At 40.0% G+C, this 24,838-nt stretch overlaps 2 protein-coding genes across 2 annotated transcripts; both read left to right on the top strand.

Moving 5' to 3' along the window:
* Positions 1-382: 382 nt before the first annotated feature.
* LOC113463663 (F-box protein PP2-B11-like) lies at positions 383-2,245 on the top strand (the record flags this gene model as incomplete). The annotated part of the gene is made up of 3 exons (XM_039123953.1): positions 383-613; positions 692-901; positions 1,290-2,245. Coding segments are annotated over 3 exons (780 nt in total), but the record flags the coding sequence as incomplete, so codon positions are not given.
* An 11,257-nt stretch (positions 2,246-13,502) lies between these two features.
* LOC108510898 (receptor-like protein EIX2) lies at positions 13,503-16,870 on the top strand. The gene has a single exon (XM_039123648.1). It carries the CDS (start codon positions 13,562-13,564, stop codon positions 16,619-16,621), a length of 3,060 nt encoding a protein of 1,019 aa, XP_038979576.1. The 5' UTR covers positions 13,503-13,561; the 3' UTR covers positions 16,622-16,870.
* Positions 16,871-24,838: the final 7,968 nt, after the last annotated feature.

Genomic DNA, 24,838 nt, shown 5'->3' with positions numbered 1-24,838 from the left:
TTCCGGCGACAATCGGGGAAGAATCAAGGAGGAGATTCGGAGAAAAAAACTTGGAATCGATGGCGATTCTCGGCGATTCTGGTGGTGGAAATCAAAGGAGGAGAAATGAGCCTTAAATAGAAGTCTTCGGTGTTGGAATCGCCTTAGGACTCGTGGAGTCCATGGATATTGGAGGAGGAAGAAGACTCCGATCGGAAGTCTTCTCCTCCAACCATCGTGTGCAACAGGCAGGCTTTTGGGTTAATTGGGACTGGCCTCTTCGGGCCGGCCCACAGCCCATGAGCTGGGCTGGGCGAGCGGGATCGGCTTGAGTCTGGCCTCTTCATGCTGGCCAACAAGCCCAATAAAACTGGTTTCTTACAGTGGATGTGATATCTACTAACTACCAAAGGAATGCTTGTGTCACTTGATCTCCTCCACATCACCTCATGATGTGTGCCGGTTGTTGGCGGTGTCCACCACCTTGTCGGCAGCAATGTCTGATGACGTCTGGAAGCGGTTCTTTTCGGTCGATTACCAGTCGATTCTATCACGAGCCATCAATCTGGTGGAGTACGTGCCAAGGGGGAGCTCTACTTCCGCTTCTGCAACCCCATCCTCATCGAGAACGGCTTGATGGTAGTCTTGATCCATTTTTAATGTCTTTCGCCACCTCGTTTGCCGATGCTGCTGGGACTGCTAGGTTTCGTAGCTGACTTTTTGTGTGCGGAGCTTTGCACTGGAGAAATCAAGTGGTGCAAAATGCTACATGCTGTCTGCAAGGAAGCTGTCATTTGCAGTGTATGGTTTGACAATGAATTCTATTTCTCTACCCAATTCCAGGTCTGTGCCTCCTTTCCTGGAACTATTTGATTTGATGGTTGGTTGGTTGATTAAATTTTCCTTCCATAGGAGAATGGACTGAATATGGTACTACTTTTGGTACGATTTACATGTTTCATTCAAAATCCCCAAAATTGTTGATGTTGCCATATTGTCACATAACATGGCTCTGCCTCTTTTATTTAAGCCTAGAGCTTTGCTAATTTCGGCTTTGCTTTTCCTGAAATAACTAATTACTTTGCTAATATGATACTGAGAATAAATGAACTCCAATTTTATTGTTGAAATTGTTTTATCGTTTGTTGTACTGAATATATTATCATGGTGCGTTCCCGATTGGGAGGTAATTTTCTCATCTACAAGGTTCGCGGAGGTTGCTGAAATTGAGTATATGCTTCTGTTGGAGATCCGAGGCAAGATTGAGAGCAGAGTGTTTACCCCTAGGTGATTATCTACCTATCTAATCTTGTGATTATACATTGTCTCTTGGCTTTCCCTATCAGGAGACAACTGTGACACTGGGAGCCCATGTCTCCAAGCAAACCATTTGTCTACGACCTGATGAGCTTGATACACAGGGGAGCAAACGATTTTATCGATGTTTCATGAGCCGTCTTGGCATCGTGATCGATGGTGTTAGAGCACCTTGTGAAAGGGAAGATGCTTGGAAGGAGATAGAGATGGGAGAGTTCTACAGTAATGAGGGTGAAGATGCCGAATTGGAGATGAGTCTCACACAAATGGATAATGAAGCTACGAAGAGGGGAATCATCATCCAAGGCATCCAGATAAGGCCGAAAAAGTAGGAAGAGGAGGAGCTTTCCTACGAGAGCGTGTGAATTGTCTTGATTATTTTCTATTCTACAAACATTTGAGTTTTATCGCAATACTGGTTGCTACTGGAAATCTGGTTGTGTTTAGCCTCGCTTTTGTTTGCAATCAGATGAGTAGTCAAAATTTTTCAATTTCATGTCTCTTAAAATCAGTTCTATCATTTTTTTTCCATTTGGACATCGCACTAGAGAAGAAATAGTTGCTCTTTCTTGAATTAAATTGCTTAATGTGTTTAACAAGGTCATGTATATTTATTCTTTTTAGCGAGGCCAAATTATAATTGGGCGTCATGAGATTGCAGTGGGCTCTGGAGCTGAGAAGATTCTCTTATTGTGATTTGTTGAAGGTCATGTGGTAAGTGTGAAGACCCACTTAGGATTGGGCCGGCCCCTGAATAAGGCGGCCCAATACAAAAAAAGAGGGGAGGGAGTCTCCCGATCGGAGTATCCTCCCTCCCCTGTTTTCAAATTTCCTCCCCCTCCCGAATCCACCGGAAGAGAGATTTTAGGGTGATAAAAATCCTACCAAATCAGGAAGATCTCCCATCTCTCTTCCCCTAGGGCATCAACCGAGGGCTTCCACACACACAAAAAAAAAAAAAGAGAAGGGAGATTGGGTTTTACCTTGCCGCGGGAGGAACCGGAGCGGTCGCCGTCGATCCGGTCGGAAGGATCTCGCCGGAGGCAAGGTGAGCACCCTCTCCTCCTTCTCCTCCATCTTTAGCTGCTATTTTCTTGGAAAATGGCCGGGAAGCCGCCGGATTTAGAAGAACCGAACTCGCCTCGGCGGCTTGGTTCTTTCTTCCATTCCGGCCGGCCGTCGCCGGGCGTGGCACCACCGGCACCGCCACAGGCCGACAACCAGGGGGTGTCGCCGACCGTGGGCCACCGGCGGCCGAACCCCCTTCTCCCCTTTCCGACGGGAAGAAGGAAGAAGAGAGGAAGAGAGAGGGTCTTTTCCCTCTCTTTCTCTTATTATATAACCCTTTTATTATATTATTTGTTTATTTGTTGTTTGGTTTCCTTCTTACACTTGGATCCAGGGAGATCAGGGCTTTGAGGACTCTAGATAATCTTGGGATGCTAGATTTCAGAGGACCCTTTAGAGGATTAAACTGGGGTCCTAGAACATCATATATCTTTGATAAATTTTAATGATGATTTGGTTCTGTAGGGGAACAATCTATTGGACGAGAGGACGCTGAGCAGAGTCCTGCGCATTCCGGTTCATAGATCGCCGTGAGGGCGGGTGATTAGTTGTCTGAGTTTTCAATAAAGGGTAAGATTCCTTGTACGCCAATCCTACATGATATAAATATTTTGCACTATATATATGTTTGATATGCTATGATCCAGACAAAGCAAAAATAGTTTATATTAAATTATATTTTGGTCGTGTTGGCTTGTGATTGGAATTATGATGAATGCATGTATGTGTATAACCTATATCTGCATAATTGGATTTATGGATGTGGTGGCATGGACTAACCATGTTATATTGATTGCCCTGTCACGGGCTGGAAACGTGATCATGGTTAGTCTAGGTCGGATAAAGTGGAAAAGGGAATGGATGTGTGTTTGTGAATTGATTAAATGAACAGGAACTTTGGGCTTATCTCGTTATTATCGATTGCCCCGTCACAGGCTGGAAATGTGATATTATCGATTGCTCCGTCACAGGCTGGAAATGTGATATTATCGATTGCCCCGTCACAGGCTGGAAATGTGATACTATCGATTGCCCCGTCACAGGCTGGAAATGTGACACTATCGATTGCCCCGTCACAGGCCGGAAATGTGATACTATCGATTGCCCCGTCACGGGCCGGAAACGTGACCGGGATGTAGCCCAAAGTCGGAAAGATAATTGATCCGGATCAAGTTAACATGGAATGGGAAGAAAAAGCATTGAAAATAGTCATAGTGATTTATAAGCTATATATATATACTATATCATTCTTATGTGGCCAGACTTTCATTGATGTTTGATGTATAATTATGGACTTTTATTGATGCTTGATGTTCATAATTATATTGATTATTTGAGTCTTATGGAAACTGTTTATGATTTCATGAAATGTGCATCGATTTGTCGTGGTTTTCGAATTCATATTATTATTGTGTTGGTATGGATGTGTAGGGATTCTTACTGGGCTGTAAAGCTCACCCCCTCTTCTTCTTTTTCTTTACCAGAGTTGCATGATGCATTGATTTGGATGGGATGGGCGCAGAGTGCGAGTACCAGAGTTATTAGTTAGTTAGTTTGTTTATCCTTCTTTGATGTTGATGAACATTTGAAGATTTTGTAATTGAACCAATTTGTTTATTTGGACATGTCGGATTCGTCTATTTGAATTATTAAATTAGTTGTGGATTTATTGGAATTTTTGTTAATCATAGGCCTTGCATGATCTTTAGGGCACTGCTCTAGGGCTCATGCGGCCGGTCGCGTACCGGACCCGGTGCTGGGTTCGGGGCGTGACAGAGTGGTATCAGAGCTTAAGGTTAAGGTATCCTAGGTTTAGGTTCAGGTGAGAGTGAGTGGGGGAAGAATATTAAATTACTTACTAAAGTACCCCATAGATACATTTTCTTTGCAATCTTTAAATGTTAAAAGTAACTTGTGTAGGTTGATATGGCACGAGGGAGTGGACGTGGGCGTAATAGGAGGCCGACTCACTTTGCCGATGGCTCTGCTGCTTGGACGCCCTCCGAGCAACAAGAAGGTGCTCCACCCTCGCCGACCAGGAGTATGCACCCGCAGGAACACCACGTCAACCCTGTTGGTAGTGCTCTGGAAGTGGGAACCCCGGAAACTCCAAGGACAGGAACCTCGGGTGAGCCTGGAATTCAGCCTAATGAACCACTGAGTGCTTCTCAGATGATGCAAACAATGATGCAACAACAAGCTACTTCCCGTTCAGACATGATGAGAATGATGGAGATGCAACAACGCTTCATGGAACAGCAGCAACAATTTATGCAGCAACAGTTACAACATCAGCAGCAGCAGGTGACTCCTCAGTACCTACAGGGGGCTACAAGTCGGCAGGAGCATCATGTCAGTTTGGCAGAATTCAAAAAGTTTGCACCTTCAGCTTTTAAAGGCACTTCTGACCCTTTAGAGGCTGAGACTTGGCTGAACGAAATGGAAAAGATTTTCAATGCTCTAAGATGCCCTGATGAGGATAGGGTTACTTTTGCTACATTTATGCTGCTAGGAGAAGCGGATATTTGGTGGAATGTGGAAAGAGGAAAGATGGGACATAACGCTACACCTTTGACTTGGGTAGGATTTAAGGAGCTTTTCCGTGACAAGTATATTCCCCAAAGTGTGAGACGGCAGAAATTTCGAGAGTTTACCCGGTTAGAGCAGGGGAATATGACGGTCGCAGAGTATGCTGCAAAGTTTGAGAAACTGGCCAGGTATGCCCCAGGACAGGTGGAGAATGAAAGAGAACGAGCTGAGAAGTTTGAAAGTGGACTTAGAGCCCGAATCAGACAACAGGTGTCTACCTTCGAGCTTTCTTCCTACAAGGATGTGGTTAACAAAGCTTTGGTAGTTGAAAAGGGCTTAAATGACACTCAAGAAGAGAGGGAAAGAATTTTGAAAAAGAGGAACAGACAAGCTGAGCTACAAAATAAGCAGGGCAGAAATACTGAATCCAAGCCCAAGAAACAAACTACTATGAATGATAAAACTCAGCACAAGGATACTGTAAAATGCTATAGATGTGGTGGCCCCCACTATCGAAGAGACTGTCACTGGTTTAATGGGAACTGTTTTTCATGTGGCCAACAGGGCCATAGGGCAGACACTTGTCCTAATCGCAGAGAGCAACAAACTCGACAGGCATCTCAGCTTATTTAGGGAGCTCCAACCAACCAAGCAACTCAGAATGAACAACAACGAGGAGGACAGCAGAGGCCTAGAACTCAGGGGCGAGTCTATGCTCTTACACAACACGATGCCGACGCCTCTAATACTGTGGTGACAGGTACAATTGAAATCTCATCCACGAATGCCTATATTTTGATTGATCCTGGAGCTACTCATTCTTTTGTATCTGCTGATTTTGTTGGAAGAAATAGTACATTGATTTCTTTGCCACTAGAGACTGAATTGTGTGTCTCCATCCCTAATGGAGATGTAATCTTAGTTAACTCTGTTTGCAAAGATTGTATCTTGAATATTGAAGGCAGAAAAATGAAAGTAGATTTACTAGTCCTAGGGATGAAGGATTTCGACATGATCCTTGGGATGGACTGGTTGGCAGCATATCATGCCACTGTTGACTGCTTCAAGAAAACAGTAAAATTTCAAATTTCTGGTCAGCCAGAGTTTACTTTTAATGGCAACAGAATGTTACCTCCGCCAAAAGTAATTTCAGCCATACAGGCCAAGCGACTCCTTCGGAAAGGTGATGAAGGATTCTTAGCCATGGTAATGAGCACCCAGCTGGAATAACTTAAACTAGAAGACATTCCTACTGTGAGGGAATTTTCTGATGTCTTTCCAGAGGATTTGCCAGGATTACCCCCTGATAGAGAGGTTGAATTCTCCATTGATTTGATTCCTGGCACTGGACCGATTTCTAAGGCCCCATACCGAATGGCTCCAGCTGAATTAAAAGTGCTAAAGGAACAACTACAGGAGCTGTTGGACAAGGGTTTCATTAGGCCTAGTGTTTCTCCTTGGGGTGCTCCTGTACTATTTATGAAAAAGAAAGATGGCAGTTTTCGGCTTTGCATAGATTATCGAGAAATAAATAGAGTAACAGTGCAGAATAAATACCCTTTACCGAGAATTGATGATTTGTTTGATCAGCTGCAAGGGGCACAAATCTTCTCAAAACTTGATCTACGCTCCGGATACCACCAGTTGAGAATAAAGGCTGAAGACATACCAAAGACAGCATTCAGAACTAGATATGGACACTATGAGTTTTTGGTTATGCCCTTCGGGTTAACAAATGCACCAGCAGCCTTTATGGATCTTATGAATCGGGTGTTCAAACCCTACCTGGATCAATTTGTGATAGTATTTATTGATGACATTCTAGTCTATTCAAAAAGTCCACAAGAGCATGAGGAGCATTTGAGATAGTATTACAAACTCTTAGAGAAAACAAGCTTTATGGCAAGTTGCAGAAATGTGAGTTCTGGTTAAACAGTATCACCTTTCTCGGGCACGTGATCTCTAAGGATGGCATCTCTGTCGACCCAAAGAAAGTAGAGGCAGTAGTTGATTGGAGTAGACCTACTAATGTGTCCGAGGTGCGCAGCTTTTTGGGAATGGCGGGATACTATCGGAGATTCGTTGAGGGATTCTCTCGTATTGCCATGCCTCTATCTCGCCTAACCCAAAAGCAAGTAAAATTTGAATGGAAGGAGGATTGTGAGCAGAGTTTTCAGGAGTTGAAAAGACGATTGGTGACAGCTCCGATATTGGCCCTTCCATCTGGAACAGGAGGCTTCAGCATCTATAGTGATGCATCACGCAAGGGCCTCGGCTGTGTTCTTATGCAGAATGAGAAGGTGATAGCATATGCTTCTAGACAGTTGAAACCATATGAGCTGAATTACCCTACACATGATTTGGAGTTAGCAGCTGTGATCTTTGCTTTAAAAATATGGAGGCACTATTTATATGGTGAACATTGTGAAATTTTTACGGATCACAAAAGTTTGAAGTATATCTATACTCAAAAGGAGCTGAATTTGAGGCAAAGGAGATGGTTAGAGCTATTAAAAGATTATGATCTAACTATCAATTACCATCCGGGAAAAGCAAATGTTGTGGCCGATGCTCTAAGCAGGAAATCTTCAAGTAAATTAGCGGCTTTGATCACTACACAAAGAAAAATTTTGTTGGACTTGGAGAGATATGAAATTGAAGTACGACTGCATGATCCTCAAGTACGACTTGCTAATCTTATGGTGCAGCCTACCTTGATTGAGAGAATTAAGTCATCTCAAAAAGAGGATTCAGAATTACAGAGGGTAAAGGAAACAGTAGAATCTGGTGTCCAAAGTCAATTTCATGTGCATGAGGATGGTTCCTTAAGATTCGGTAGCAGATTGTGCGTCCCTAAAGTTTCAAAATTAAGGAATGAAATTTTAGAGGAGGCTCATAGCTCGGCTTATACAATGCATCCAGGAGGCACAAAGATGTATCAGAATTTAAAGAAACATTTTTGGTGGAGTGGTATGAAAAAGGATATTGCTCAAATTGTAGCTCAGTGTCTAGTATGTCAACAGGTAAAAGCAGAACATCAGAGACCTGCGGGACCATTACAGTCTCTACTTATTCCTCAATGGAAGTGGGAGCATATCACCATGGACTTTGTGACTAGCTTGCCTAAAACCCTACGAGGTAATGATGCCGTGTGGATAATTGTTGACCGGCTAACCAAATCAGCACACTTTTTGCCTTTCAGAGTTGGTTTCTCCTTAGAGAGATTGGCAGGTTTATATATAGAACATATTGTGAAGTTGCATGGGGTCCCAGTTACCATTGTGTCAGATAGAGATAGTAGATTTGTATCACAGTTTTGGAAGAGTCTTCATAAGGCTCTTGGAACCAAATTGAGTTTTAGCACAGCTTTTCACCCCCAAACCGATGGACAGTCAGAAAGAACTATCCAGATCTTGGAAGACATATTGAGAGCCTGTGTTATGGATCTAGGAGGAGCGTGGGATGGCCACTTATCACTAATAGAGTTTGCCTACAATAATAGCTATCAAGCAAGTATACAAATGGCTCCTTTTGAGGCGTTGTATGGCCGGAAGTGCCGATCTCCTATTTGTTGGGATGACGTGGGCGAGAGAAAATTGTTAGGCCCAGATATAGTACAACAGACTGTTGATAAGGTGCAAGTGATCAGAGAACGACTCCGTACAGCTCAGAGTCGCCAGAAGAGTTATGCTGATAATAGAAGGAGAGAACTGGAATTTCAAACTGGAGATCATGTTTTCTTGAGAGTGTCACCCACAAAAGGTGTGATGAGATTTGGGGTTCGTGGCAAATTGAGCCCTAGGTATGTTGGTCCGTTTGAGATTTTGGACAAGGTTGGAGAGGTGGCGTATCGACTGGCTTTACCACCGGCTTTATCCAGTGTACACAATGTTTTTCATGTGTCAATGTTGAAGAAATATGTTCCAGATCCGAATCATGTGGTAGCATATGAGCCATTACATCTTCAGGAGGATTTGACCTATGAGGAGTTTCCGATACGAATTGTGGACAGAAAGGATCAGGTACTACGACACCGAACCATTTCTTTTGTAAAGGTACAATGGAATAATCATGCAGAAAGAGAGGCTACTTGGGAGCTCGAAGAAGAAATGAAAGTCAAATATCCGCAGCTTTTTGAAACTTCAGGTATGTCAATTTCGAGGACGAAATTTTTCTTTTAGGGGGGGAGAATGTGAAGAGCCACTTAGGATTGGGCCGGCCCTTGAATAAGGCGGCCCAATACAAAAAAAGAGGGGAGGGAGTCTCCCGATCGGAGTATCCTCCCTCCCCTGTTTTCAAATTTCCTCCCCCTCCCAAATCCACCGGAAGAGAGATTTTAGGGTGATAAAAATCCTACCAAATCAGGAAGATCTCCCATCTCTCTTCCCCTAGGGCATCAACCGAGGGCTTCCACACACACAAAAAAAAAAAAAGAGAAGGGAGATGAGGTTTTACCTTGCCGCGGGAGGAATCGGAGCGGTCGCCGTCGATCCGGTCGGAAGGATCTCGCCGGAGGCAAGGTGAGCACCCTCTCCTCCTCCTCCATCTTTGGCTGCTATTTTCTTGGGAAATGGCCGGGAAGCCGCCGGATTTAGAAGAACCGAACTCGCCTCGGCGGCTTGGTTCTTTCTTCCATTCCGGCCGGCCGTCGCCGGGCGTGGCACCACCGGCACCGCCACAGGCCGACGACCAGGGGGTGTCGCCGACCGTGGGCCACCGGCGGCCGAACCCCCTTTTCCCCTTTCCGACGGGAAGAAGGAAGAAGAGAGGAAGAGAGAGGGTCTTTCCCCTCTCTTTCTCTTATTATATAACCCTTTTATTATATTATTTGTTTATTTGTTGTTTGGTTTCCTTCTTACACTTGGATCCAGGGAGATCAGGGCTTTGAGGACTCTAGATAATCTTGGGATGCTAGATTTCAGAGGACCCTTTAGAGGATTAAACTGGGGTCCTAGAACATCATATATCTTTGATAAATTTTAATGATTATTTGGTTCTGTAGGGGAACAATCTATTGGACGAGAGGACGCTGAGCAGAGTCCTGCGCATTCCGGTTCATAGATCGCCGTGAGGGCGGGTGATTAGTTGTCTGAGCCTGAGTTTTCAATAAAGGGTAAGATTCCTTGTACGCCAATCCTACATGATATAAATATTTTGCACTATATATATGTTTGATATGCTATGATCCAGACAAAGCAAAAATAGTTTATATTAAATTATATTTTGGTCGTGTTGGCTTGTGATTGGAATTATGATGAATGCATGTATGTGTATAACCTATATCTGCATAATTGGATTTATGGATGTGGTGGCATGGACTAACCATGTTATATTGATTGCCCTGTCACGGGCTGGAAACGTGACCATGGTTAGTCTAGGTCGGATAAAGTGGAAAAGGGAATGGATGTGTGTTTGTGAATTGATTAAATGAACAGGGACTTTGGGCTTATCTCGTTATTATTGATTGTCCCATCACAGGCTGGAAATGTGATATTATCGATTGCCCCGTCACAGGCTGGAAATGTGATACTATCGATTGCCCCGTCACAGGCTGGAAATGTGACACTATCGATTGCCCCATCACAGGCCGGAAATGTGATACTATCGATTGCCCCGTCACGGGCCGGAAACGTGACCGGGATGTAGCCCAAAGTCGGAAAGATAATTGATCCGGATCAAGTTAACATGGAATGGGAAGAAAAAGCATTGAAAATAGTCATAGTGATTTATAAGCTATATATATATACTATATCATTCTTATGTGGCCAGACTTTCATTGATGTTTGATGTATAATTATGGACTTTTATTGATGCTTGATGTTCATAATTATATTGATTATTTGAGTCTTATGGAAACTGTTTATGATTTCATGAAATGTGCATCGATTTGTCGTGGTTTTCGAATTCATATTATTATTGTGTTGGTATGGATGTGTAGGGATTCTTACTGGGCTGTAAAGCTCACCCCCTCTTCTTCTTTTTCTTTACCAGAGTTGCATGATGCATTGATTTGGATGGGATGGGCGCAGAGTGCGAGTACTAGAGTTATTAGTTAGTTAGTTTGTTTATCCTTCTTTGATGTTGATGAACATTTGAAGATTTTGTAATTGAACCAATTTGTTTATTTGGACATGTCGGATTCGTCTATTTGAATTATTAAATTAGTTGTGGATTTATTGGAATTTTTTGTTAATCATAGGCCTTGCATGATCTTTAGGGCACTGCTCTAGGGCTCATGCGGCCGGTCGCATACCGGACCCGGGTGCTGGGTTCGGGGCGTGACAGTAAGGTCACGGGGTAATCACATCTTGACATATGAGAAGTTATTTTAAAAAAGAATTAATAACGATAAAGCTTGCAAGCGTTCCATTTTATGGTGCCACACTTTCCTCAACCCTGGCAGAACTCTAGTAGCTAATGACGATTAAAAAATCCTCCGTGAGAGAGCAGACTCGATCTACTTACATGAATCTCTTCCCTCCACTAGAAGGAAGCTGATAATTTAAGATTATTTATTATAGCCATAAAATTGATTTCCACCAGCAAATGGAAGCTCATATGAATCTCATATCTAAGTTAACCTAGATAACCCAAAAAAATACTAATTCAATTGAAACATTTCTAGTGATATTGAAGTTTTGGGAAAAAAAATACAAGAGTTCATGCTCTGTATTATTGATCTATGTATCTAGAGATATATTTTTTTGAGCAAATGTAGAAGTACAAGTTAATTTTGGAGAAAAGAACTGCAAGAGTTGATTGAAATATTTTTTTTTTAGGGTCTGTTTCTTCAATCTCATCCCAATTTGGTTCTTGATTTGTTCTTGCCCGGCTCTGTAGCTTGACTAATCTTCTTTTAAGTAGTTGGTATGTTGATTACACCCTAAAAAATTAGACTATATTTTATCTGTTTTAGGGTTTATGCAACTATGAAAGATTATATTAAGTTCCAATTCGACGTCCAAGTCCGGTCATCGCTTCCGGGAGAAGTCCAAGTCCCATGGTCCCACTGTTCGCTAACGTGAGAAAATTCATCATACGATCAATGAATTCCTTTTCTATCCATATTCAGCCGTAAGGCTGCATTGAGAGCAACAAGCCTTCTAACAGCCTGGCATGGAGGACAAATTCATCATACCATCAATTAAGCCTCTACCGTGCGTGATTTGCATGGCAGAGATGACAGCTAATTGTTTACTTGACTTGAGAATATAACGAGTATCCTCTAACGTGAGAAAGTCACATCATACCATCGATGAATTCTTTTTCTATCCAAGTCCCAAGTCCCACTATATTGAGAGCAACCAACCTTCTAACAGCCTGGCCAGAGGACATATTCCACAAAGATTATGACTAATCAAAGCATGCAAGTCCATGCATGGTTTACTTGACCCGTGAGATAGGGGCTAATGATGACCACGTCCAGTCTCAGCTGTTGTGGCATGCCGTCAACTTCAAGCTACCATCAGAGTTAGCTCTATCGACGTCTTCCACAAACTTGTAGACATTGGAAAGGTTGGAGTCTACCTTGGATCTCTAGTAAAAATACGAAGGGACTTCACTAGCAAGCAATTGGGCAAATTTATTTTGAGAAATCAATCTGCATGCAAATTGATTATCATGATGCTAACCATTTATCCCTGAAAGGTGCCGGGGGAACCATCGAATTTAAAGTCCTGTTTACTTTTAGAGCTACGTTCCACCTAAGTTCTTTATTCGTCCTCATCCTGATTGCATTGAGTAATAGTTGTTGTCATCTCTCTAGGGGCAAAGTCCAAGTCTCCCATTTTACTTGGAAGAAATTGTTGGATTCCTTTCGGGTTGCGTTCAGCCTAGCATGGAAGTCAGCAACTAGTTTCTATCAAATAAACACCAATGACCGTCATACAACACCGTTCCTCTACCATGTGTAATTTGCATGGTAGAGGATATACCGAATATTACTGATAGTGCAATCTAACATTATTGTAAAAGTTTCGTATGATTCTTATGAAGTTTTCCTTTAAAAAATGATATACTTAAAATCCCTTCAAAAAAAATACCAAATGTCCTTCCGTACATAGAAAGTTAATTATTCTTTTTCTAATCGTGAACCAATCAAACATTCATAAATAAATTCGTAAACTTTAAAATGATGATCATGGAAAAAAGGTCTTATATTTTATTGATTTCCACGTATTGGCTTGTGCTCGAGAATCACCCAACAGCAGGAGATGGTATGCTTCAAAATTTTATTATAAATTTTGGAGCATAGTAGATACCAAACACTAGAAAAGAACAACATACGAAATAAAGAGATTAGCCGGAAGAAGCCTAATTCCCAATACTCGCAGGAAGAAAAGTGGGGCCCAAGTCACAAAGTATAGATAGGGCCGCGCCTCATCATAACATCCGCACACAAAAAGAAGTTGAGCGACCACGGAATTGTCAAGTCTTTCTGGTGCATGGGCCCACAAATCCGAATCAGAGGGGGGCCCAAAAAATAAACAAAAAAAAATCCAGTCCAATCTCCCACCCCACCACATGATCCACAGGATGGAATAAACCCTGGAATCACTTCATTTATAAAGCGGAGCATCCAGACGATAAGAATCCTGCAAACAGCCTCTCATAGCTTTAATTTCCTCCTTCATCCCCTATCTTTGGAGTGGTATCATCTGCTGCTCTTATGGCTGTTAGCAGTAGTTGGTGTACAAATGGATCCTGTCTTCATATGCGTGTGATGCTGATTGGGCTCCTCCTCTTGTGCATGAGAGCCATCCCCTTGTGTCTCTGCTGCACAGAGAGTGAAAGAAGAGCTTTGCTTGCCATCAAAGCAGACATCTACGATCCTGACCGATGGCTCTCTTCTTGGGGAGGCCAAGACTGCTGCCGATGGAGAGGAGTCGGCTGCGACAATAACACCGATCATGTGGTAAAGCTCGATCTCAGGTACCCCTATGACTATGTTGCCCAGCTAGAAACTGGAAAGTTCCCAGGTCCAAGTAAGGTAAATCCTTCTTTGCTTGACTTGACGCATTTGAAATATCTGGATTTGAGCCTGAACAATTTCTCTGGAGCACCCATCCCAAAATTCATTGGTTTCCTTGTGCACTTGGAATATCTTAACCTCTCCAATGCTAATTTTGGCGGATCCATTCCACCCGAGCTTGGAAATCTCTCCTGCTTGCTCTTCCTTGATCTTCATTCGGGTTATTATTATCATTATTTTTATAATATTATTAATATATGCTTTTTATATGCCGACGAACTTCACTGGCTCTCCCGCATCCATTCTCTGCAGTTCCTTGACATGAGTCTTGTCAACCTCTCCATGGCAGCCAACTGGCTTCATGAGATTAACATGCTCCCTTCTTTGTTGGAGTTGCATTTGTTTGGTGCCGACCTCCCTTCTATCCCTGGTACTCTATCCCACGTCAATCTCACGTCTCTTAGAGTGCTTGATCTTTCTCAAAATGACCACATCAATACTATTGTATCCCCCTTGTTGTTCAATATTAGCAGCAGCCTTGTGCACCTCGGTCTTAGAGAATGTGATTTCTCTGATAGGCTACTTATTGCCATAGGGGATCTACGCAACTTGCAGCATTTAGATTTGTTAGATAACCAAATAACCAAAAAGATTTTTCAGAACTTGGGAAACCTCAGCCACTTGGAGTATTTAGACTTGTACGGTAACCAAATTACTGCAGATATTTCGGAAATGCTACCAAAACTTGGCCACTTGAAGTGTTTAGATCTGTCATCCAATAATATCAGTGGGCACATTCCAGAAAAGTTGGGAAGCCTCAACCACCTGGTGAGTTTATTGATGGGCGGGAATCGAATCACTGGTGCTATACCAAAGAGCATTGGGAATCTTCACAGCTTGGTGGAATTAGATTTGTCGGCAAACAATTTAAGTGGTCATATACCAAAAAGCATTGGGAACCTTGTACACCTACAAACGTTATTATTAGAAGGTAACAAGATTACTGGAGAGATACCAAAAACTATTGGGAACCTCGTACAACTGCAACAAATATATTTAGCAGGTAACATGATTAGCGGAGATATACCAAGATCTATAGGGAATATTTGCAAGTTGAACCTGCTAGATATATCTCAGAACAATATTAATGGAGAAATTGCAGATATCATAGAAGATTGGTCTAAATGCATCAAAAATACACGGGATACAAACAGCCCTTTATACGGTCTAACATTTCTAGACATGAGTTCCAACAACTTGAGTGGGGTATTTCCAGAAAGTCTAGGTCAGCTTTCTACACTCCGCACATTGAATGTATCTCATAATAGCATGACAGGAAAACTGCCAACTTCTTTGAGAGGCCAGCAATATGGATTCATTGACATAAGTTCCAACAACTTTAACGGTCGACTACCTGACTTGGACCCTTCTCGTCTATCTGTCATAAATCTATCCAACAATTCATTTGAGGGACCTATTCCCTTGAGCTTTGCTAGAGCTATGGAACTCAATTTTCTTTTGTTATCCGACAATTACATCAATGGCAGCATTCACCCGTTCATTTGCAATCTCACTAATCTGGTTGTTCTTGATTTGTCCAATAACAACTTGTCTGGAAGACTTCCAAATTGCTGGCATAAATCAAAGCTAGGGATAGTTGACTCACAACAAGACAACATGTTAGGGCATTCTCAAGGCTCCATGGCTGGTCCTATTAACCTCCAATCATTGCACATGAGAAACAATAGTCTCTCTGGAGATCTTCCATTATTCCTGAGATATTGTAAGCAACTGGCGACTCTTGATCTTAGCGAAAACAAGTTCTCAGGTAATCTTCCATTATGGATTGGAGAAAGCTTCGTGCAATTGAGAGTTCTTTCTTTGCGATCAAATTTCTTCAGTGGTAATATACCGGAGCAACTATCATATATTACTTCTCTTCAAGTTTTGGACCTTGCTTGCAATAATTTCTCAGGTGTTTTGCCTCCATCTTTTGGAAAATTCAGTGCAATGATGGCAATAGAGAATGTGGACAGACCGATGATTTCAGGAAGCTACACCTTTTATTATACAGAGAACTTACTAATGGCCACAAAGGGAATAGAAATGGAATACACTAACATGCTTTCACTTGTAACGAGCATAGACCTCTCGCACAACAATCTTTTTGGAATGATTCCTGAAGAACTGGTGAATCTTCGAGGACTGTTTTTCTTGAACCTCTGTAATAATCACTTCACAGGAAGGATCCCAGAAAATATCGGCGCCTTGGAGCAGTTAGAATCACTTGATCTGTCAGTGAATAATCTCTCGGGCATGATTCCCTCAACACTATCCTCTATGTATTCTTTAAGTCACTTGAACTTGTCCAATAACAATTTGTCAGGAAGTATTCCTTGGGGCAAGCAGCTGCAGACATTCTGTGATCCCTCTATCTATAGTGGAAATCGTGATCTTCATGGATGGCCAATACCATGGTGCTCTAATAGAGGCTCTCCAGAAAGTTCATTTCACACAAAAGGTCAAGAAGAGGAATCTGAAAACGGAGACAAGTCCGAAAAGATATGGCTTTATGTTAGCTTTGCACTGGGCTTTGTTGTGGGGCTCTCGGGGTTCATCTATGCACTTATGATCCAACGAGCTCTAAGGATTACTTATTTCCAATTGATTGACAAGATTTTTGATTACATCTACGTGCAATTAGCCATATGCTTTGCTAAGCTGAAGCGCATTTTGATGAACAACATCGAAGGATGAGGTCAAACCATAAAGAAGATTGTATTGTAATTTATATATCCATGTAAAAGTTTTTAGTTTGGATTATTTTCTATGTTTGAATGGTCGAGTACCATTGTTGTAGTAACACTTACAAAAATAACTGCCCACTTATGCCACACAATCTTGGTACTCAAGAGTATTATAATTACAAATAATTTGCAACGCTTTCGGATTGTTTGATATTTTATTCTTATGAATGGCCTTAAGTGATACCCGAGATCTTTTTTACTCTTCTTTGGATATTACTTGTAAATTTATATTTGAATTAATGTATGAGTAGAGGTTCTCAAAACCTTCGATTTCGGCGTACTAAACCTCCACAGCATTCATGCAATTACATCACGGGTCAAATGATATTACAAACCTCGAGTGTTGAGGGTACTTGTCACGCCAGGCACGGCGCAGTTGGGATGTTGATGCACAGGTTTTCTTTAGACGAGAAGATGGAATTTCACCTCAAAAGCCTGCGAGCAGTCGGGCCTGAGCACACTCGAGGTGGACCGAAGGTGCAGAACAAGAACAAAAGTTGAACCAAGTCGTTGGAGGAACCAATACATAGATGAATATCGTACAGGAACCAGGAAAACATAAGTACATAACAAAGAGAGGTTGCTGCAAAAGTTTAACCCAATCTATGGTCAAGGAACAGCATGACAAATGAACCAAAAGATAGGAGGGAAATATAAAGCATCAATTAAAGGCCATCTAGAATTTACCAAAGAAGATAGAGAGTCCCACGTACGTGAAAGGTCATAAATGGACTTGAACCAAGCAACACTGCAAATGCATAGTGATAGTAGGGTTGGATATCTCTGCTCTCCGAACGGATGTGATCAGTCTCCACTCACTGCTCCTAACATCCTCATTTCAGGTCAGGTCAGGTTTGATAGGGGCAGGTTTGATAGGGGCCAAGCAGGGGCAGCCCAATGCATTTAGAGGCCTAAGACGTACTCACTAAGAGAGGCCTTTTTTTTAAAAAAAATAAAATTAAATTAATAAATGCAAAATATCTTAAAAATTTATTTAAAATTAATTCGTTTAGCTTTTTGAGATGCAAAATTATTAATCAAACTTTTGTACTCAAGATTCTTTCATTTTTTCTTTATTTCTTTTTGAGGATGATAGTGGTGTTTTGATGATTAATACAATGATTAAGGGTATGTTACAAGTTAATTTGATACATCATTAATAAGTCCGTCACTCTCGGTACATTAGTAGAATGAGATCAAGATGTATTTCAATGATTAATAATGAGATAGAATTTGCGATAGAAAAGGGATAGTGAATTCTAAATTCTAATTCGGCAAAGGTTCAAGTAAAACGTACTCTTAAGTGAACAATAGTAATTTTCATTGTTTAGAGTATGTAGCACCACCATAACATATATTCAAAATTGCTTGAAGAATATTTCATTGATTATATGGATGAATCTAACCTTAAGTTGCAGCAAAGTGTGAAATGAGTCGACCCTAAGATAGGTGGAGTCGACCCCGGCACATCAAGGAACCATCTAGCACACTTCTGCAAAAATGGCACGGATGAACAGTACTTGGGTCGACCCAAGTAAAGGATGAGTCGACCCAATCCTCAAGCCTCAAGAAAACAAGTCTCTGGAATCCCTGAGAGGGCCGACCCAAATGGAACCTGAGTCGACCCCAATTGAACATGAGTCGACCCAAAGGTAATGACATTCGGAAATCTGTTCTCTGGAAACCCTGAGAGGGTCGACCCAAATGAAACTTGAGTCGACTCAACCTTGAGTCGACCCCAAGTGAACATGAGTCGACCCAAAGGCAATGTCATTCAAAAATAGGTTCTCTGGAAACCCTGAGAGGGTCAACCCAAGTGGAAGTTGAGTCGACCCAACTAAACCTTGAGTCGACCCAAAAAGAGTTGAGTCGACCTAAGTGAAGAAAGGCTGAAATATAAGGTTCTGTGTTTTCCTGAGAGGGTCGACCCCAATATAGTATGAGTCGACCCAAGTTGATGACCGAAAGATTGATTCATAGATTGATTTTGATGATCACAAAACCTTGAAGTATAGATACTAATGTTTATGTTGCAAGGAGAAAAATATTTATTTTGCAAAGAACATAGCAAGTTGGGAGAACACAAGAAGGCCTCCAAAGCTCTCAAGTTGGAAGAAAGCTACAATTTATTGGCCCAAGCTTAAAGTTCAAAGGATTCAAATTGGAGGAGTAAAATCAAAGGAAAAAATTCAAAAGAATAGTCTTCGAGTCGACTCCTGAGGAATTCGAGTCGACTCCAATGTTTACCGAGTCGACTCCGGAGAAGTATGAGTCGACTCCTAGGAGTCACAGGCAGAAAAGTCAGAGAGCAGTTTTCGGGTCTGAGATTCGAGTCGACTCTAGTGGAACGCGAGTCGACTCCGATGGTTGGTAGGTCGACTCCAAAGAAAGCAAGAGTCGACTCTCAGCGGAACACAAGGAAAAAGTCAGAGAGCATTTTTGGGACTCTGAGATTCGAGTCGACTCCCGCATTGCACGAGTCGACTCCGAGACTCCGCGACCATCAACAGACAGAAAACCAAGTTACTGCCTCTGAGATTCGAGTCGACTCCCAGACAGCTCGAGTCGACTCCAAGGCAGCGCTACACCAAGATGGCAGAAGGCTGTGTTTCGCAAACTGAGAGCCGAGTCGACTCCAAGGAAGTTCGAGTCGACTCCAAGACTGGACAAGCCAAAAGACAAAGGATCGGGAGTTCGGGCTCTGAGATTCGAGTCGACTCCCAGGACAGTCGAGTCGACTCGAGAGGACAAAATTCAAAATTGGATCCACGGACTTCAGTGGATGAGCCGACTCCGAAATTGCCAAGTCAGCTCCAGAAGTTGGCGAGTCGACTCCAGGTTAAGACGAGTCGACTCCCAGTCGAGGCAAGCACATTAATTCAAATTTGGAACAGTGGCCGAGTCGTCTCCGGTAAAACACGAGCCGACTCCTGCAACAGGCGAGCCGACTCCTGATCGCGCGAGTCGACTCCGATCCCAACGGTAACATTGTCAGGAAATGCAGACTGTGTCCAACGGCTCTTTTTCTTGTCTCTAACGGCTATATTCTTGTTTCCACGCCATCTAAAGCTATAAAAACAAGAAGAGAGCTAGGGGAGAACTCATGGAAGTGGGAGAGATCATCTAGGAAAGAGATCTCAAAGAGATTACAAAGGAAATCTCCCATAAGCACACAAGGGCCATCCAAAGCGAAATAGAGAGAAGAAGAGCATCCAAGAGAATCCCAAAGCTTCCTCTCCATCCGTGTGCTGCCTCAGTGATCCTCTACCTCGTGCCAAATCAGAAGAGGGTCAAGTAAAGAAGAAGCCGAGCTCCTCCATCTTCAAAACTCGTTTGAGGGCTTCTCTTTACTCTATTTGTTTATATTGTTATATTTGCTTGCTTAAGAAGCTTTGATTTGTTTTTATTCTTTGTTTTAATATCTTGTAACTTGATTCAATCAAGGGATTGAATCAAGGGGTTAAAGGTTTGTTGGTGAGCCAAAGGGAAAACCAACGGTGTAAGGTTTGTTGGTGAGCCAAAGGGAAAACCAACGGAGATAGGTTTGTTGGTGAGCCAAAGGGAAAACCAACGGAGATAGGTTTGTTGGTGAGCCGAGGGTAAAACCAACGTGTAAGGGTTTGATTGTGAGCCCGGGAAAACAATCGGGGTTGGTTCTAGTCGGTGAGCCTGGGAAAACCGACCGAGTTCGTTGTACGCTCGTAAAACAACAAGTTGGGTTGTGAGCTTGTAAAACAACCGGCTGTAATCGGTAGGATTATAGTGAAATTCCCAAGAGGTCTTGGGGAGTGGATGTAGGTGCTGGGGTGCACCGAACCACTATATGTCCTTTGTGTTTGTAATGCCTCTAGTTATTGTCTAACTAACACACTTACTTACTTAGATAAATTGCTTGCTTAATTCTTATCCGCACATCCTTTAGTTGCAAGCATATTTAATCAAGTCGAAGTCTATACATCAAACCCTTGCTAAGTTTAACTTTCACTACAACTTAGCATAGTTAATCAAAAAGTTTTAGAAGTAGCATAAAAGTTTTAAAAGACCCAATTCACCCCCCCTCTTGGGTTGTATCTACTGGGCAACAAGTGGTATCAGAGCAGGTGCTCAAATATTATTTGTAGTCTTAACCGACTAGAGCCAAAGATCATGACAACTCAAATAGATAGTTTTCTAGGAGAAGGACAATCAATTGATACACCACCACTATTTAATGGCATAAACTATACACATTGGAAAATACGCATGCGCATCTTTATTCAATCACAAAACTATTATTTATGGAAAATCATAATAAATGATCTTCACACACTCTCTCAAACTTTTAATGATTTAGCACAATTGAATGCTGATGCCATGAACCTTTTATATTGTGCATTAGATAGGAATGAGTTTAATTGCATATCTTCTTGCATGACTGCTAAAGAAATATGGAATATGCTTGAAGACAAATATGAATGCACTAACAAATCTGAAACATCATGTGTAGAAGGAGAGCAGTATCATATTGAAAATCCATGCTTGGTGGCACAAGAGGTACATGCTGAAACTGAAAGCAATTTTACATTTGATGAACTCCATGATGCCTTTTCTGATTTGTATTTAGAATATAAGAAACTTATTTGTAAGAACAAAAATTTGAAGATTGAAAATCAAATTCTAATAGATGAAAAACTGAAACTAACCAGTAAAACTGAAATCTTAATTAAAGAAAATCAAGAACTAAATCAAAGAGATCAACTTCTCACTGAAAGTCATGATAAACTTAAGAAAAATAATGAGTTACTCTCAAAAGATAACAGAAGATTAACTAAAGAAGTTGACAGATTAAAACCTGTTGTTGAAAGATTTACCCTCAGCTCTGAAAAATTGAACCTAATGATAAATAATCAAAGAGCTGAATTTGATAAAGTTACATTAGGATATCAACCTTGGTACACCCAAAAACCTTTTAAGAATATGTTTGTTAAAACAGTTTTTAATTACTCTAAAACAGATTCTTATAAACAAAAGCTAAGTAAAATCTCTTCTGTTGTTCCTAAATTTATACATTACAAATTTGATGAACCAAAAAGGAAGAAACAGAAAATTAAAAGTTTTCCTACTACTCATGTTCGATCTAAGTGTGTTAAATTCAACAAGAGGATACAGAAATACATCCCTTGTAATCCTAAAATCTGTAAATTCATGGACAAAATAGCTATTAAGAGAATATGGGTTCCAAAAGGAACAATTATAGCTAACCTACAAGGACCCAAAAGAGCTTGGGTTCCTAAGTTGAAAATATGATTATTCTTTCAGCAAGCATGTCTAGCTATCCAAGGTTCTAATGAAAGATGTTATCTAAACAATGGGTGCTCTAGACATGTATTAAAGAATTGAATTTAAAATGTAATTAAAAAGAATGATTTAAATGAAAGAAAGAATGAAATAAGTAATTCTTACATCTTCTCGTATTGAAATTACTTTATTAGTTGATTAAAACATAACTTGAAAGTATTAATCATTTTTGTGATATAAGTGATATTTTTTTTTTTTTTTTTTAGGTATGAAAAGAAAATATATTCAAATCACTTCATTTTTTTTTGTATGCTCCACTCACTATTGGATAAGTTGCTAAATGATTAATTAATTCATTAAAAATAACTCTATGAATCCTCTATTGCTTGATTAAGAATTTTTATCCATGGCATTATTTTTTATTTATCATCAATATGATAATGTGTACTTGGTATGTTTTTGAATATATGCACTATGAATACCAAGATTAAAGAAACCATCTTTAGCATACAAAATCAACTCATGCTAGTATGTACTTAATCTCAATAGACCTTGCCATTGGCTTACTTAAATTATCTTCTTAAAGGTCAAAGTTTTGCTATGCATGCTAACTAAGGAAACAACCAAAAATCATTTCTAAATCTAAAGATGTTGTTTCCATCTCTAAGTTTTCAAAAGCTTACATTGGATTTGTTCTTGGCAAATAAAACTGAAGTATTTTTCTGTATCTTGTAAAAGTGTTTCAAATGAAAAAGGTTTCCAAACTGTAAAGATAAAGAGTATCATGGCACAGTGTTGAAAACCAAAATCCTGATAAAAGTTATACAGAAAATAATATTAAATTCAATTATTTCAGCACCAAGAACACTATAAGTAAAATAGGATTAATAAAATCTTTGAAGAATTGAAAAAGGCAATGTTGTATGATAGTCATCTACTTAAATGATTTTTTAAAAGCTATCATCAATACTTGTCATACATATGACTTCTATTAGATCTATTTTTGATGAAAACTTCTTGTGATCTTCTGAAAAATAGAAAATGAACTATTGCGTATCTTCCATATTTTTCAGTCGTACATGTTATGCTTGATATGTTCTCTAGAAAAGTAATGCCAAATCTGATAAAGATACTTCTATCCTTGGATATCATTCATCAAGCAATGCATATAGAACATTCAATGAAAAAATTCGAGTTGTAGAAATATTAATTCATTCTATTCCTTATGAGACTAATGATTTATTATGAAGATACTAAAATTAAATTATATATGTATACCGTTAATCTTTTACATATAACAATCTGAAAACTTGTTAATAATTAGAATCAAAATTGGATTTTTCAGATATGCACTTAATGAAGAAAAATTGATGACTACTAAAAAGACTAAATCAAGAAAAGAGGAAATAGATCTTGATAAAGATTCTTGCATGATTAGAAGTAAAAAGATCATCATTATCATGTGCTTGCTTCATGAGCTTTATATTTTGTCAAATGAATGTGTAGAATTCACTCCTATGTGGTTACTTCATTAAAAAGGAGATCTATGAAAAATAACCACCATATTTGAAAACACTCATTATAAATATGTTAAAGCAATATATAATGTGGAACAAGCATCAACAGCATGATACAAAAGCTTAAGCAACCTTTTTGATAGAAAGTAATAGTGATAAATCTTTGCATCAAAAAGAAGAATTTGTGATATCTTACTTGCTCATAGTTTACATTGATGACATCATTTTTGGTTCTACTAATAAAGAGTTATATGAAGACTTTACTTAGCTCATGCAAGGAGAGTTTGAAATACGTATGATGAATGAATTAACATCTTCTCTCAAACTCCAAATTAAGACAAACAGGAAAGGGGATCTTCATTGACCAACGTTAGTCCACAAGAAAAACTCCTATAGAAGATTGGCGTGAAGAAGGTATATCTATGACCCCATCTTGTAGAAATTGTAAAGGATGAGCAAAGTAGATCTATTGTTTAAAGCTGTATTGAAGCATGATAGAATAATTATTTTATCATACAGCTAGTAGACCAGATTGTATGCTCATTATGTGACCTTGTGCAAGACTTCAATCTAACTTTAATTAATCATATTTTATTGATAACAAATACGTCATAATCTAAATTTTGATACAAACAAACGTTTAAGATAAGTTGATTAAAACTTAGTTAACACATCTTATTGATAATTATCTTAAGCAAATAGAATCTAAACTAAATTGATTTGACCTTGATAAATCTGTCTATTGCCTCACATGCTTGTCCTTGAACTATCTTGGTTAATGAATCTATCTCTTTAGTTCAAGTGATATGTGCTTGCTTATATTTAGGAAATCTCTTGAGTAAAGTGACTCAACATGCAACTATTGTCATATCTCATATTGAGTCATCTAATTAAAAATATATATATATGTTGGATGAATGCTTTGTATCTTAAAGAAACTAATGACCTTCCTTCAAGAAAGAAAAATGAGAAATTTCAACTTGAAGGATATCTTCATGTAAGATACACTAAACCTTCACATGCAAACAAGAGAGAGGATCTTCTTCAGCCAAAAGTTCACACATAAGAAATCTAGTTTGGCTTGAAGAACATATAATGAATAGGTAATTTTAGATACCTTTCTCACAAATTAATTGAGCAAAGTCAATAACTTAAATCCTATTATGGCATGATTAAATTCTTTAATTATTAATTTTTGATATCATGTCTATATGTGTATTGACTGACTTATACTTTTAGAAATTATTTCATGGTTTGCTCAATCTAAAATATTTCTATGGCTGTATCATAACCATGAAATACACAAGTATATGATTAAAACTCTGATTTAGAATGACTTGTGAGAAGCTACGAATTCTTGGGCATAATGAAAA

The sequence above is a fragment of the Phoenix dactylifera genome, chromosome 2 (assembly GCF_009389715.1).
Source record: "Phoenix dactylifera cultivar Barhee BC4 chromosome 2, palm_55x_up_171113_PBpolish2nd_filt_p, whole genome shotgun sequence".
NCBI classification, from domain to species: domain Eukaryota; kingdom Viridiplantae; phylum Streptophyta; class Magnoliopsida; order Arecales; family Arecaceae; genus Phoenix; species Phoenix dactylifera.
The sequence above is the reverse complement of the archived record's forward strand: the minus strand, read 5'-3'. Positions and strand labels throughout refer to the sequence as shown.

Excerpts from the sequence above, each read along its gene's own strand:
- LOC108510898 (XM_039123648.1), top strand. The coding sequence starts at position 13,562 with ATGGCTGTTAGCAGTAGTTGGTGTACAAATGGATCCTGTCTTCATATG.